Genomic DNA, 17,564 nt, shown 5'->3' on the forward strand with positions numbered 1-17,564 from the left:
TGCAGTTTACAAAATTATATTTGATTTATATATGTTAATTTAGACGTTATGCACATTTTTATAGTTTTTATACGTTTTATTACAGTTATTTGAATTGACAATTAATTCGCTGCATTATTTTGCTCATTGCACCCTCCTGTGGCCTCGAGAAACAAGTCAAAAGTTTCCTTAAAGGGGTCATATGATGCTGCTAAAAAAAGGTTATAAAAAATGTCAATGATTATCGATACCGAACGATATGAAACATATATCTTTGATATATTTTTTAGCTATATCGCCCAGCCCTAGACGGCGCTTTATAGTACAAATGGACAATAACCCAAAACATACAGCAAAAGCAACCCAAGAGTTTTTGAAGGTAAAAAAGGGGAATATTCTGCAATGGCCAAGTCAATCTCCTGATCTCAACCTGATTGAGCAAGCATTTCACTTGCTGAAGTCAAAACTAAAGGCAGAAAGACCCACAAACAAACAACAACTGAAGTCAGCTGCAGTAAAGGCCTGGCAAAGCATCACAAAGGAGGAAACCCAGTCTCTGGTGATGTCCATGAGTTCCAGACTTAAGGCAGTCATTGCCTGCAAAGGATTCTCAAAAAATATTAAAAATGAACATTTTATTTATTATTATTTTTATTTGTCCAATTACATTTGAGCCCCTGAAAATGGGGGACTGTGTGTAAAAATGGTTGTAATTCCTAAATATTTTATGTTATATTTTTGCTCAACCCCTTGAATTAAAGCTTAAAGTCTGCAATTTCATCTTGATTGTTTCATTTTAGTTCTATTCTGGTGGCATACAGAGCCGAAATTATGAAAATTGTGTCGGTGTCCAAATATATATGGACCTGACTGTATGTGTGCTACACACTTTACATAAATATTTTTGTTGCATGTTGGTCTCTTATTGTGTTAATTACCTGTCAGTATTTTTCTAGAGAGATATATATCCGCTAGATATCTAAGCAGTTTTTTTTTTTGCCAGATTAAGTTACAATGTGTGCCTGACTTTATGCTGAAGCACAAAAGATGATATTTCGAAGAATATTGGTAACCCAAATATTGGAGGTAGCCATTGACTTCCATAGTATGGAGAAAAAAAAAATACTATGGAAGTCAATGGCTACCGTCAACTGTTTCGTTACCAACATTCTTCAAAATATAATCTTTTGTGTTCAACAGAAAAAAAGAAACTCATACAGGTTTGGAACAAGTGGAGGATGAGTAAATAATTAGTCATTTTCATTTTGGGGACTATCCCTTAACTCCCTTAAAATAATGTGCTTCTCCCTGCTTAGATATTGAGTCACAGGAACAATGGATCCGTAGTAATGCATGCAACCGCCACAGATGAGGTGGGCCTGCTGACTAGTAAAGGTGTGTGTAGATGTGTTTGTGAGTGTTAGGGAGGGTCTCCAGGGCGTTGATGACAGATTAAACAGAAGCGCCCCTAGCTCCCCTCCTGTCGTCCTCACCCCTCAGCACCCTAATAGAGGCTGGCAGGCAGAAATGAGTTGCCATGGCAGAGTGTATTGTTTTTTAAATGCTTTCACACAGGCCGTCCGCAGACGCCGGGTCGTACCACTCACTCCCTCATGCTTTAATGTCATCTGCCGGCCTTGAAATTGCTGTGTCTAATTGTTTGCCACCTGTCACCAAATGAGCTGCCAGACATGGACAGGCTTCTTGGATTGTCTGTCAGAAGCTCAATAGATTGGGAGTGACAACATAAAAAAAAAGCCTCAAACACAGGAGAGATCAGGACGACTCGCCCATCACAGTCTTTCTGGGACTTTCCAAAGGTGAATTTTTTTCAATTAGTATTGAATAACCAGGAAGCTGTGTTTGCAGATGGGGCCGCCACCATGAAGAACTTGCTTTAGTCAATTTAAACCAAAGAGAAGCACTTTAATACATTAACATCAGTCCGTATCAGTGCCAATGGATGGTATGCTAGTAAACCGAGTGATACAACAAAAGTTTGCCATTATATGAGACCAACACATTATTTATTGTTATTATTGATGTTCATTTATGTGGTAAGACTGTTTGTAATCCTAATAGCCATTTCAAATAAAACATAAACAATTTGCCTTATTCATAGTCTACCCAAGATTAATCCGTGCTTTATTCAAATGAAGTCAATTTAAAAAATCCTATTAATAAAATATGCACGGGATAATTCATACATCATTCACAAGCTCCTGACCAATGAATAATTCATGAGGAGTGTTCATATTTTATTAGAAGCTTGTTTATCAGTCTAATACTATCAACTCTACTTGTCAAATATATAAAGAAGCTGACATGTTATGAGTAATAAATACTGTAGAAAAGCATTGCGTTGCAAATCTTTTTGCTCGAAACTGTTCAAACTGAGGTTCAGGATTAATATTTGACTCATAGTTTGGTGTTGACTCTACAGTAACATTGGAATGTCCATGTTACACACATTACTGATATGTTTATTTAATATGAATTCAATTACAAATAATTTTTAGTAGTAATTATTCATATGAAGTGCTTTTGAATGTTGTTTCCACAAAACAATTAAATACAACAGGGACTGTTTACTATTTATTTATTGATGTAGTTCCACACTATTTTGTCTGCTGGGGTTCACAAATGGAGTTATTTGTACAGCATGTCCTGGCTGCTATTTTCCATAAATAAACATATATTTTACTGAGCATCAAGCTTCACAAAAAAAAAAAAAAAATCCCATAAAAGCAGTCCATACAACTTGTTAGCTGTATGTTCGGTTATACTACTCTGTTCTTCAGTGTAAAGTGCACTAAATATGATTTTGAATGTAATTTCTGTGTGTACATGTGAGGCCAAGGAGTTTTAATTTGTATTCCAAAACCACTACTTTTACACTGACAAAACCAAAAGTTTGGGGGTCAGTAAGGTTATTTATTTATTATTTGTTTGTTTATTATGATTTTTTTATTTATGTTTTATTTATTTATGTTTTATTTATTTATTTATGTTTTATTTTTTTTTATTTTTTTTAAATAATAGAATAATAGACAAAATAAATAATAGACAAAAGTGCAGTAAAAACGTTTATAATGTTACAGCAGATTTAAATTTCAAATTAATGCTGTTGTTTTAAACTTTCTAATTATCATTGAATCCTGATTAAAATGTCTCAAACATTTTCCACAAAAACATTAAGCACGTTTTCAACTTTGATAATAATAAATGTTTCTTAAATGCCAAATCAGCATATTAGAATGATTTCTGAAGGATCATGTGACACTGAAAACTGAAGTAATGGCTGTTTTGCTGTCACAGGAATAAAAATACATTAAAATAGAGTTTTTTTTTCATTATTTGTAATAATATTTTACAATATATTACCGTTTTTCTTTCTTTCTCTCTCTTTTTCTTTTAAAAATTCTTACAGACCTCAGATTTTTAAACTGTAACTTATGTATTTGCATATACTAGAATAACTCCTCATAGCTCATAAAGACAATGGCACACATGCATGATTTTAAGGGTCTGTTATTCTCTGTTTGTAGTGCTCTAGGGGAAGCACGTGTCACAGAATGTTTTTGCTTCCTGTCACGCCAGCGTGTTAAAGAGAGCGTGCCGTGGGGACGAGTGGCAGTCTCCCAGACAAGTGCTCTAATGGCTCCATCCTCTCTCTGAACAGTGTCCGAGGTCACATTGTGCAGCATCAGGAGGCTTAGCAGGTGACATTAGAACCAGCCCTGCGCTACATCACCCAAAACATGCAGATCTCTGTATCGGCCAGCATCTCGAACCACGTCAAGTCGTGATAAAGAAACCAGACCGATATAAACCCCAACAAAATATCATTCCATCCTCCAAAGCACTTGACTCTGTCTTGTGTATAATATCAAACTAATCCTCTCCTGCTCTTTGTTATCAGGCTAAGGTGGTTTTCCGTGAATATCTGCGAAGCTCCAGAATGTCTGTGAAGACATGCAGGAGATTATCGGCAAGGTCAAGAGTTGAATGCAAACTCGTGATCCTGCTCGTCTCCAGCGCTATTTTCAGCTCGTTAGACTGTTGCCTCTGGAAACCATGTGATTTCTTTCTACATCTATAAATAACCTGGAAAATAAAAGCTAAGTATAATTTCTTGAAGGCATAATTAAGTTGATTAGTATATTTAGGCCCTTTTTTAATGGTTTAATTTGTTTAGCTATATTTACAGACCGTTTCTTTAATTAGCTTTCCAGAGATGGTCGAAGAAGGATGACAAGATGATTGCTGGTATTGCGTTTGTGGCCTGTTTTTTCCTGCAACAGGAGGCTTATTCCTGTTATTCAGTACTATTTTGAAGTACTTCCTGTACATTTATTTTAAAAATGAATATACTTATATGTTTAAGTATTTTTATAAATGATGTTCTACACTTTCAGACATATGATCTTGTCTTGTTCAAGCACTTAAATTCATTTGACCATGATTATAAAGGTTAAAAAACAGAACAAGATGGAAATAAACACCCACTTAGATGAGGGTGTTGCCTTGTGATGTTTTGTTTTCTGATATTTTTGTTTATTGATATTTTCATTTTTCATCCATCTTTTTGTTTTTATCCTACCCTTTTATCCTTTATTTAATTCTTGTTTTTTTCCCCCTTTTTAAACTTTATCTAATGGAATAGAATGTTTTGTAGTGATGCAAACCATTTAATACCACAAAACTTTACAGAATTTATTAGATTCATTGCCATTTTTTCCCACAGAATTGTCACTTGCCTCGCAAGTTTATGTGAATATAAATAAATAAACAAATGAATAAAGTGGGAAAAAAACTGTTAGATAGATAGATAGATAGATAGATTGACTGATTGATTGATTTACTGAGATTATTTAAAATGGGCATTTGTTAATTCATGTTTGATTTTATGATTGACAGAAGTTAACTACTATGATATAACAAGATTTATTTCATTATTTAATCAAATGTATTATTAATATCTCCTAATTATGCATTTTATTTACGACAGTACTAAAACCATTTAAAATTGGCTTCTGTTCATTTGTTACACAGTGATTAAAGCTAAGTAATATTTATGTAAAACAATAAATGATATATAAAAAATGTTTATTTAATATTTTTATAATTTAATATTTAATATTAATATGTAATCCAATATAGTGTGATATAATGGGGCAGTGAAAATGTACTGCATAGTATGAATAACACATAAGGTTTTCTAAGGTGAGAACCTCAAAATTGCACTGCTATATCAACACCAAATTTCTGCAGCGCACCTGGAAAGTATCTCCTGATGAATTTCGCTCCAAGTTTGACATTACGTCGAGTCACAGCAGTGGACAAACAGCAGAAAAGAGAAACACACCCAAAACCCAGCAGTCACTGCTTTTGATTTTACTGTTTGTTTGTCCTGAGCTCTCATTCTGTACAGTCACAAGGCAAGAGAGCAGGATGTTTACTTTGCCTGCTGGTCTTTCCCTTGCCACTGCGACCGTTCAATCCATCCACTTTCATCCAGCCTGACTGGACCGTGGAACAGAGCCGTCAGTCTCCCTGCAGCTTAATCAACTGATTTCACAAGCAATCATGTGTATTTATTGTTTTATTTTGCTTTGTTAGATTTGTTTATTTTTGCTTATGCTGAATCTGGAAGCTTTTGTGGTTCACTTGCCGTCCCTTCCGGGAAGTGCTTGGTAAAATCCTAGCTGTTTGGTCTTATGTTTACACATCCGCCTTGCCAGGTTACAAGAACAGTTTGCCAGCTGCATCAAATCCAAGGTACATTTAGTAAAAGATTGTGAACTCTCTCTCGCAGGAGTGTGGTGGTACAGGCCAAGAAGCCTCTCTCGGGCCTGACAGTGAACACGGTGGGCAGTTCTGGCTCCAGCAGCACCCTGACCTCTGCTAGCACCCCAAACATCTTCGCTGCTGCTGCTTCGTCTGCTACGCCCAAGAGTATGATCAACACTACAGGTAAGCATTACTCCGACTTATCATGTCTCGATACAACCTTACCTAACCTCTTCTGGAATGTTGTTAATTATGGGAACTTTATAAGGACAGACTTTCTCCCTAAAAGTAGATATAATGGTCACAACCGCTCTCTGTGTCGTTAATTTGAATGTGCTAGTGCTTAAGTGAATTTCCACTGAAATGCACGCTCTGCTCTGCTATTCCTAGAATAATTAAAGATGTCATTGCTAAAATTGCTCAAACTCAGGAAATTAGATTTGGTGGCATCGAGCGGTTTGTCCACTAGAGGGCCCCCCTCACTATATATCGCTTTCTCACACTAGATGTGAAAATAGGATCTGTGTGAAATTTCAAGGTTGTTATGCAGCCACATGGAGACTATAAGGAAGTTACATTTCAAGCGTCCCCCTCAGGGTGCACACTATGAACACTATAGATTTTGCTCTTGAGACTGGAGCTGTTATATAGGCCTATACCTTATCGTGTGTGTAAGTGTGGTATGTGTTTATTGCTCTAGGCAGGACATTCAGGCCTGGAAACATAATATTTGATTCTGTGGGATTCATTGAAAATATCTGGAATAGAAATTCTCCCCATTTGTTTATTTCATTGTTTTCAGTGTATTGGGAATTGAAAGCCAATTTTTGGTACCTCAGCTTCGAAGGACCAGTTTAAGCAAACTGCTTATAGTACTTTTTGTGATATTATATTTATGGTTCAATAAGGACACCCGAGGTAAAATAGGACTTTTACTTCCCTATGTTTGTCGCTATGTACTACAAAATTCATTGCAAAGGTCATTGCATGCAACGACAAAAACCCTGATGTAATCTAAACCTGCAAAATGTATATTTAAATATTACAGATTTATATTTTAAAAAATGTTTAAATATTTTTTACACACACAGAAATCATAATATACCTTTATATAATACCTTCCATTCATTTAATAAAAAAACTGTAAAATTGTGAAATATTATTACAATTTAAAATAATGTTTTTCTATTTTGATATATTTAAAAATGTTATTTATTTCTGTGATAAAAAGCTGAATTTTCAGCAGCCATTACTCCAAGCTTCAGTGTCACATGATCCTTCAGAAATCATTTTAATATGTTGATTTGGTGCTCAAAAACCTTATTGTTATTCATATTAATATTTATTTTATAATTATTAGTGTTTACTATTATTATCAATGTTGAAAGCCGCTGTTGTTTAATATTTTTGTGGAAACCGTGATACATTTTTTTCTAGATTCTTTGATGAATAGGAAGTTCAAAAGAATAGCATTTATTTGAAATAGGAATCTTATGTAACATTATAAACGCCTTTATTTTCACTTTTGACCAGTTTAATGTGTCCTTGCCTAATAAAAGACAAAAAAAAAACATACTGACCCCACAATACAGTATATTTTGCGAACAGAATAATGTATTACATTTTCCTTAAGAGAGGCTTTTAGTTCCCTTTGTCCATCATAGACCTCATTGAGATCTGCTTAGAATGCACAAGGGACGTTGATTTGGATTGAGGTTGAATCAGGCCAAGCTGCGCTTCCAGCGAAATCCATCAGAATGTCCCTCTTGACGTTTCTCCCCATCTTGGTGTATTTGCTTATGGGTGTACACTCATCTCTGACACTGCGATTGATGGCTGCGTAATAGATTTCCCATCCTCAGATGTCCTGTGACAGCTTGTGGTTTCATCGGATGACAGTCCATTGCTGTGATGTATCTATCAGAAGCTCCCTGCTGCACAGGGCACTGTGGACACTGTGGCATTGACAGAGAGAGAAATAAGAGGAATGTAAGATGGTGCTTCACTTTCTCAGGGGGAGGCCAGAGTAATGGGGATGTTTCTCAGAGTCTGTGCCTCTGTAGTTATGTTGTTACATGATGAAAAACCAGAAAGAGTATTTGATTTTAGTGCAACTGAAGGTTTAGTTGACAGTTGGTGGGGATGTAAAGTGAAAAACTGCACCGTGAGTTGTTTTCAATGACTAAGAAGGTGTGAGAGAAATGTTTATTTATTTAGAAATATTTATTAAAAAAAATTGAATTTATTTATATTTTCCTCTAAAGTCAGCTTTTAAACCGAAAACTTCATTTAGTCTTAATTTAGTCGATTTTTCTAACCTGTGATTTCTTGTTGTGTCACAGGAGCCACAGATGCATCCACTTCCTCTTCCTCCAGCTTTGTGAATGGAGCCACCAGCAAGAATCTGCCTGCGGTTCAGACTGTGGCCCCCATGCCTGAGGACACCATGGAGAACATGAGGTGATTCAGAGTCCCAGAATGTGTGTTGAGGTCTAAGACAGACAGCTGGGTAGACATTCAGCTTGATGTTTATTTTGAAATGGGATGGTTGGATGAGCTGTGTTTGAAGATGTTGCGAAATATCACACCTTATGTAACTTTATGTGTTATTTTATGAAAATAAGGCTGTGAGGATGGGCTATTCTGTTTTAAGCTTAGGGATGCACAATATTATTTATTTTTACTATTTGTTTATTTTTATTTTTTAGAAACTGATTATACATTGACCAATAATGAATATTTAATTGTGCATTATAATTTCCCCTATTTTTGATGTTTATTTATTTGTTTGTTATATTTGTTATGTATTTTTGATCGAATAAATGCAGCCTGGGTGAGCATAAGAAACTTAAAAAACAATAAGTGTGTGTGTATATGTATCAAAAATACATCACATAATATATACTGTATATATATATATATATATATTATGTGATGTATTTTTGATTAAGAGACTTAATAATTGCTGTTGTATCCCTGTCAATTAACCAAATTGTCATGATTTTCAAATCTTAACCTGGTAACACTTTACAATAAGGTGGCATTTGTTAACTATATTTAATGCATTAACTAACATTAACAAACAATGAACAGTACATTTAGTACAGTATTTAGGCTATTAATCTTTGTTAACGTTAGTTAATAACAATAAAACTGTTTATTGTTAGTTCATGTTAGCTCAGGTCCATTAACTATATTAATAGCTACAACTTTTCATTTTAATAATGTATTAGTAAATGTTGGAATCAGCATTAACTAAGATTAATAAATGCATTAGAATGCTTTAGTTAACTAATGTAGTTAACTAATGTTAACAGATTGAACTTTATTGTAAAGTGTTACCATCTAAGGGCCGGATTTACTATATAGGGCAAATGATTTACTTAGGTGCTTTACTTTATTTATTTAGGTGCACATTAAAGAACACAGACGCAACTTCTCATTTCCATAATGACCAGCGCAAATTACCGCCTGCTTTAAGACATGCTTCTTTTGGGTGTTAAATAATGCCACAAATACCAGTGAAGTGACGAGCGCAAATCTTAGTAAATCACATTGCGTGATTCATTTAAATACTCTCCTCCCATAAATTTACTGATCGAAACGGAAACACCTACAAATGTATATTCAATAAGGTGAGTCACAAAAATAACTGTCTGCACCTTTTCAGCACTAATTTCCCACTGTGTGTTTTTAGCAAATCCTGACAGTAGTTTTTTAACGCCAAATGTCAAATTTTGTTTGCACTGGAAAGATGATTTTTCGTGTTTTGCTGGCTGAATAATTGACACAAAGGTACATAATAGTGCAACTCATTAGCACTTATATGTCAGTTCCTCACAGCTTCATTTGCATAAAATTAAACATAACATCTACCGTCACTGAAGTCCGTATTTCCTGGCAGATTAATTGTTAAATTATTAATAATGCATTTAATTTTTTATTGAACGTTAGTGTCTTATAATACTGTAGCCACCATTTAAAAATAGCAATAATATGAAATTATTATAGTGATTATTCCTTTAGAATAATTACACATTTTTAAATGGTTTTGAAAAGTCTCTAATGCTCACTAAGGCTGCATGTATTTGATGAAATATGATTGTTTTCTATTTTTAATATTTTAAAATGTAATTTATTCCTATGATGGCATAGCTGAATTTTCAGCAGCCGTTACTCCAGTCTTCAGTGTCACATGGTCCTTCAGAAATCAGTGTATATTATTTCTCACAATACCCTTTTAATATGATAAAACACACCCTTAAATGGCGTATTGCTTTATTTGAGCTTGTCAGTGAGTGGGAAGTATTTCCTCTGTCTGCACCTCATCAGAGCGTTTGTGTTTGTTCACCCAGCCATGAGTTTTTATTATCACTGCCACAAGAGGGGGTCAGAACTCAGCCTTGTTTTTTCATGTTTACAGACATTGTGTCTGTCCTTTGTTTAGGGCAATGGGCGACAATCATTTTACTTTTTTATATTGTTGTGGTTGCGACAACCAAGACACCCCACACCTTACATATCGCCTGTCCACTCTCTCACTGGCCACCGCGGGTGTTTGAGCTGTCAGACGGGGCTGTGCGAGCGCTAATGCAGAGAAATCAGTGTGCGTAGGTGTTTTGGGGAGTGTGTGGAAACCGTGCTGACCTTGGCTCCATCCTTTCACCTCGTCTAATGCTTTGTGACAGACATCTCACAGACACGCCACCGTCTGACTACACAGGAGAAAGCGAGTGTGTGCGCGTGCGGCTCTCTCTCTCGTGCTCTCCGGGGGCCTCTACACCTCACACACACACATATACACACTCTTTGTGGCTCCTCTGCTACGCCAGGAATCGCAAATCAGTTGCCATGGCAGCAGTAACCGACAGCACTTACTGGGATTGTGAAGTCAATGATGAAACTGTCTGGATACAGAGGCTGTGATGCCTAACCCGCACTCCGAGAGACAAGAGATGGGTTTCGCTGTCACTGCCTGCATGTGTCTCATTAGTTTTTCTTGATTTTGTTTTCCCACTTATTTTCCACACTTACTTTCATGACACACAATAGCCGTTAGTGTTGAATTTTTCACAATAAGCACACCAAAAAGGAAACGCAGTATTTTCAAAGCTTAAGATCTAATTTCCATCAGATTTGCAACCAAGACAAGCAAACCCGAGGAAATTTGCATGCTTATACAACAAAATCCCTAGGAGTTTTGCCCAGTATCTCAGTTTTAAGCTATTATTGTGGTAACCAAGCCCAAAAACACTGGCTTTGCTCGATATTTTTTAATGCTAATATAGTAAATATGGGTTACACTTTATTTTACAGTACATGTACTTACAGTGTACTTATCAAAAGGTACTGGTAGTACACTGGTTAAGGTTAGGTTTAGGGGTTCAGCATCAGTACCTAGTTATTATACAGTTACTTTAAATGTTATAATACGTACAAAATATGTACATGTAGAACAGGACTGTAAAAAAAAGTTTACTCTTTATATTGTGTCCTTGGTACAGTGTAATAATACTATAATATAATAATTTAAGTACTGAGTAATATTAATTAACTATACTATATGGTTAGGGTTTGGCTTAGGGTTACTTGCATGTAATTATGCATAATTTACTGTTGTTATTATAATAGTAAGTACATGTAACGTGTAACAAGGACACCTTAAAATAAAGTGTTACCAAAAAGTGCTACCTAAATATGCTGGTACTGAAAGTACTGGTAGCTACTTGTATTTTATATGTGTAAAATTGAGTTTGAATCAATATATAACAAATAATGGACTGTTGAATACTAGTGTATGCAATACATACTGTTACAAACCTTTAGACACATTTGACTGATTTTATGCATCATACCTGAATAACCTTTTGATTTAAAACCATTTTGATTGAAAATATCTAAAAATAAAACAAAACAAAAAAAAAGCTAAGTGCTTAAATTCTTAAAATTAGTTTTGTAGACAAATATTAAATTGGGCCCTTATATATAGGGACAAATTTGTTTTTGAAAATACCTACATTTCTGCACAGATTACTCATAAAATGAGGTCTGATCTTTATTTAACTTTATTTAATAACTTAATACCGTTTTTTTTTATTGCAAATTCTAACAAAAAAGTATGAATACTAGTGTATGCAATACATACTGTTACAAACCTTTAGACACATTTGACTGATTTTATGCATCATACCTGAATAACCTTTTGATTTAAAACCATTTTGATTGAAAATATCTAAAAATAAAACAAAACAAAAAAAAAGCTAAGTGCTTAAATTCTTAAAATTAGTTTTGTAGACAAATATTAAATTGGGCCCTTATATATAGGGACAAATTTGTTTTTGAAAATACCTACATTTCTGCACAGATTACTCATAAAATGAGGTCTGATCTTTATTTAACTTTATTTAATAACTTAATACCGTATAAGTTTTGTACTTTTTCACAATTCCAACAAAAAAATGTATTCATTCTAACAAGTTAGCTTTCATTTGGCATTAGTGCCTCTTGAAAAATTACAGTAAAAATTAACAGTAAAGTTTGGTCTTTGTACCACAGCTTCTCTGTTTTGGTGCTTGTGTAAGGTTTCGCTCAATTTATTTCGCTTATTGTCAGGAACCCAGGCTGTACTGGAGCTGGCCAATGCCATAAGCAAGAACAGCTTCCAGTGTGTTTTCCAGAACCACTAACATGCTTGTTTTCTAGTGGGGTTGGACTCCTGTTGGGAACATGTAGTTCTCTTTCTTTTCTGCGAGCTGGCGTTGTACTTGTTTGTGTGTTTGTTGTCGGAGCCCAGGATGTTCAATCTGCAGCTGGTTATTAGGCATTGGTTTGGTGTATTAGTGTGCCATATTACTGGTTAAGTAACATTTCATGGTAACAGTTCATGGTTTTGAAATGAACCAAAATATTTTTTGCCAGCTTCTATAATGCATTTACTTTGTCTACACACAGTATCACCACTAAACTGGAGCGAGCTCTGGAGAAGGTGGCCCCATTACTGAGGGAGATCTTTGTGGACTTTGCACCTTTCCTCTCTCGCTCACTGCTGGGCAGTCATGGTCAGGAGTTGCTCATTGAAGGTACTGATGCAAAATTTCCCCCCTCTCTCTCCATCTGTTTCTCTTTTGCACATACTTGTGTATTACATGGGCATGCTGGTACAGGAGGGTGTAGGTTGTAACCATGCACAAGTTTGTTTTATAATGTTGTGTGCATACTGTTACAAACCTTTAGATACATTTAACTGATTTTATGTTTCTTACCTGAATAATGTACTTTTTAAATTGTGTGTATGTGTGTGGACATGTACTGTGTGTATATGTATGTATAGACACACACAATTTAAAGGTACATTAAATATTTATATTTGGTTGAAGAGACAAAGTAAAAAAAAAAGTCTGGTCATTTTTACACCTTAAAAGTCTGGTGTCAGTTAGATTGTTTTTAAAAAAGAAATTAATACTTTAATTCAGCAAGGATGCATTAAATTGATCTAAAGTGGCAGTAAAGACATTCATAATGTTACAAAAGATTTCCATTTCAAATACTGTTCTTGTGAACTTTCCATTCATCAAAGAACCCTGACAAAAATCCATCAAAGTTTTGACAAAAATATTAAACAGTATTCCTGTTTTCAACACGGATAATAGTGTTTTTTTCCCCCACCAAATCAGCATATTAAAATAATTTCTCAAGGATTATGTGACACTGAAGACTGGGGTAATGGAGAAAATTCAGCTTTGCATCACATGAATAAATTACAGTTTAAAATATATTAAAACAGAAAACTATTATTTTAAAATGTAATCACTTTTCACAATATTAATAAATGTTACCATATTTTTGATCAATTAAATGCAGCTTTGGTGAGCATAAGAGAACCAAAACCTTTGAAGATTATTTTTATATTTACTTATTATTTTATTTGGTTGTGTTTTCTCTTTTTTTCTCCTACATCTGAGCTACCTTTTGGAATATACTTCCCTTCTCTAGCTGGCTGTGATGGGCCACACACACATACTCGCACACGCTTTCTCTCTCGCATTTCGGCTCACATGGCAAGGCAACCTCTCTTTGAATGGAAACCCACACTCCAGGTTCTGTTTTGTGGCTTTTTTACCTTTCAGCCTCAGTGCCAAATCATAGTGCACGTCCCCCTCACCGCTCAAAGCCCGTTTGTTCCGTCTAATGAAGCTCCGCATTACGGCACGCTAGAAATATGTGTGTCTACAGCTCAGGCAGCCATTTCATGAAAGAAATACTCAGAAACACATTCTGCCCTGGATTCAAGCTCTGCTTTTTATGAATTATAACAGCCAGTTTTCTGTCTTTAACTTCGTAGTCGTACTTAATCCTGTCTCCATTAGGAAGCATCACAGTTTTGGTTGCCTGCTGAAAACAGGCGTAAGGTGACAATTTCATGACCTTACTCGTGAAATCTAGTCGATTGAGTCAGTGTTTTGCTCTCAGATGTTGTAGTTGAAGACTCTACCAGAAGGGGCAAACTAGACCTTGCTAAACCTGTCAAACCTTGACCCCATGGTTTTGTAAGATTTAATTTCCCTAAACAAATTCGGGGTGATACTGGGGCATCGCTATGAGGTTGCAAAAGTGTGCTGGGTGGTTTTTAGCCCATTGCTATGTGGTTTGAAGGGCGTTGTAGGTGGTTGCCAGAACCTAAATAAATGTAAAGAAATAGCTCACCCAAAAAATGAAAATTGTGTCATTATTTACTTACCCTCATGTTGTTCTAAACCTATTTGACTTTTTTTTCTGTGAAACATAGAACATATTATATATAGCATGTATTGTAAATATACATTTACATTTGTGCATTAGGAAATTATTTTATCCAAAGGATTAACCCATTGACTGGGATTTAAACTCATGATATGGTCTCAAAAAATGTATTGCTGCAATAGATTGTAAATATTAGTAATATACTGTACATAAATACATTTTTGTTACAATTTTGTTACTTATTTTAATTACTTCCTCATATTTTCTGGCCATTTTATAATATATGTTTAAAATCTAAATATAACATAACATAAATAAATAATAATGCCATTTCCCCAAAATATGTTTTAAGAGTAGAAAATATGTATTTCTTGCTCATTTAATTTCATTTTGTAATATATATAATACATATCTTTACATTCTATGTGTGTGTAACTTACCCAAAATGACTTTTTATTTACCCCAAATGTATTTTAAGAGTAGAAATACATTTTAATGCTCAATGAAATACATTTTGTAATATATTTGTATATATTTTTTTACATTTAAATAAAGCCAAGAATATATTTTTACCATATGGGATGCAATACAAGTCAATGGGATCCACTGATATTTGAAACCCAAGGTTCTTTAAAATATATTTTGTGTTCTGCAGGTTTGTTGCAGTGACATGAGGGTGAATTAATAATGACATAGTATTCTTTTTTTTGGGGTGAACTATCCCTTTAGGGCATCCTCTGACCAACCAATCCTCGTGCTATCTAACTTGAAATGCCATTGACTGTGCTTGTGCATTGCCATTGCCATTGCGATCCTCCCCAAATGAACCCCACTCCAGAACACATAACAGCGACTTCCTCATAGATTACTCTTTACCCCCGCATCCATTTGTCCAGTATGTTAACACCATCCCATGACCAGAAGAAATGATGTCTGTTTTCCCACCTCCTTCCCTTCCTCTCTTCCTCAACCTCTCACAGCTGAAATACTGTTCGCTCTGTGCAAAGGCGCCCTATTTACCCATAATTACCCTTCATCCATCACTCGGCCCGGCACTAGGGGTCAAGCTCCTGCCCGGCCTCCCTCCAGACACTCGTTCACTGGGGGCAATTATGCCCCGCTCGACCTCGGACAGCCTCTCGACACTTGGAGTTTGAGTGCGAGGCCCCTGGGCGGAACACTGCACTTCTTGTGAGAGCTGAGCGCCCAACTCTGCGACGCTTCGGCCCTCTGACAATGTCACATTCACACCAGTGAGGCTTAACTGGAAAGTGCGGTGACTTGCTGTTTAAATAGAATGCATTTAGTTTGTCCAGCAGCATGATCCAGAGGTCAGGCCTGCCACCTGACTGAAGAGAGGGACCCCGGTGGGGAATCGCTGTGTTTACGGCCTCATCTTCGCCCTCATAAATGAGACAGAGAGATTGTTGGGACTTGAACTCTTGGCCTCTGAAATATTACGGTCATAACTTCACGGACTGAATGGTTTAGGAGCGATCATTCATGGTGAAAGGATGTTTAAGTGGGCAACGAGACAAGTGGTGCCCTCAGTGAGCTGAATGTAAAGCTCAATTTATAGGACCGTTTTACCACAGATTGTATGTATACAGATTTAATTATTGGGATTTACTAGTACTATTTAGATTTTTGAAGAAAATGAGTACTTGCAAAATTATCTGCCACAATTCTGGGGTGGTTGCCAGGACATACACTGTAAAAAAAATTCTGTAAAATTTACGTTAAAAAAACCGGCAGCTGTGGTTGCCGGAATTTTACCGTAAAAAATACGGTAGCAACGTTTTAGGTTTTACTGTTTTAACTTAAATTTATAACTCAAATTTATAACTCAAATAACTGATATAATGTTAATATACCAACCTATTGAAGCACTGAAATCTGTTTTGTACCTTTGTAATACACTGATAACCACCAAATGCAGGTGGTGATGAGAAAGTCACATGATGAACCAAAGCCCATCACAAGTAGCTTTTATATAATAACATATATAGAAGGTGCACAGTGTCATTCACACAAACACCAAACACCATCATGGTAACACACATGAAAATAATGCAATAAACATTCATTTAACAACATTAAATGTAACACATAACCCTAATATACAAAACTGATAAGAAAAAACTAAGAAGAAACATAGTTATTTCAACAAAAAAACATCAAATTTGAAATGTAACGCAGGGAATTCTGGGAATGTCAATTTACGGTTATTCAATGAAAATTATACGGTCTTTTTCACTTCCAAAAACGATATACTACCGTAAAATTAATGTCCAATACATGTAATGTCCAATACAGTTTTTCACCATATAGTAGGGGAATTTACCGTTAACCATTTAACAGGTTTTTACTGTAGCATTTTTACAGTCTTTTACCGTTAAATTCACGGTAATTTTTTACAGTGCTCTACTGGCTTCATTTGCATGTCTCATAAGCGTGTCTTCTTCTATTGGATTGCATCTGGGAGGGCTGAATTACAGTCTTGTGCTACAGCGCTACACTGGTCAAAAAACATTATTGCAGGCCCTTACATGAGATCAAACGACTATTTGACAACAAAAATATTTGTTGACAATTTTTCATTGTCGATGGTGTCGAAAATGTTGACTAATCGTTTCAGCCTTCCCTTCACTTCCAAAATACAAATGTCCTGATCATTTACACACCCCCATTGTCATTTAAGATGTTCAAGTCTTTCTGTATATACTTGTACATGTATATACTTGTATATACTTTTTTAACCACAAAAGCTCGTCTTGCACAGCACACATCTTCTCAACAGCCCACACAACTGAAGTTACAATTTATGCCGAACTAGTTACATGGCAAAGTTGAATTCTTAGGGTTAGGCGTTTGTTCCAATGCCTAACCCTAAATATGGGAACTGGTAATAATGATGCAATAATAAATACTCTTCCATCACTTCCATTGAGTCTCATTACACCACATTCATACTGAGCTCTCTCTCTCTCTCTGTCCCCCTCATCTTTCTCTCATTAGAGTCCTGTCTCTCTGACTTTACTGGCTCATGCAAA

General features: G+C 35.5%; 1 protein-coding gene across 1 annotated transcript in view; it reads left to right on the forward strand.

Annotated features, from left to right (window-relative positions):
* nbeab (neurobeachin b) overlaps positions 1–17,564 on the forward strand; it is a 291,762-nt gene that overhangs the window by 136,850 nt on the left and 137,348 nt on the right. The window contains exons 30-32 of the mRNA XM_016568737.1: positions 5,798–5,955; positions 8,115–8,232; positions 12,724–12,851. Of these exons, the coding sequence (XP_016424223.1) occupies positions 5,798–5,955; positions 8,115–8,232; positions 12,724–12,851 (404 nt within the window). The remainder of the gene's footprint in view (positions 1–5,797; positions 5,956–8,114; positions 8,233–12,723; positions 12,852–17,564) is intronic.

This window comes from Sinocyclocheilus rhinocerous, unplaced genomic scaffold (assembly GCF_001515625.1).
Source record: "Sinocyclocheilus rhinocerous isolate Xijiao unplaced genomic scaffold, SAMN03320098_v1.1 scaffold1965, whole genome shotgun sequence".
NCBI classification, from domain to species: Eukaryota; Metazoa; Chordata; class Actinopteri; order Cypriniformes; family Cyprinidae; genus Sinocyclocheilus; species Sinocyclocheilus rhinocerous.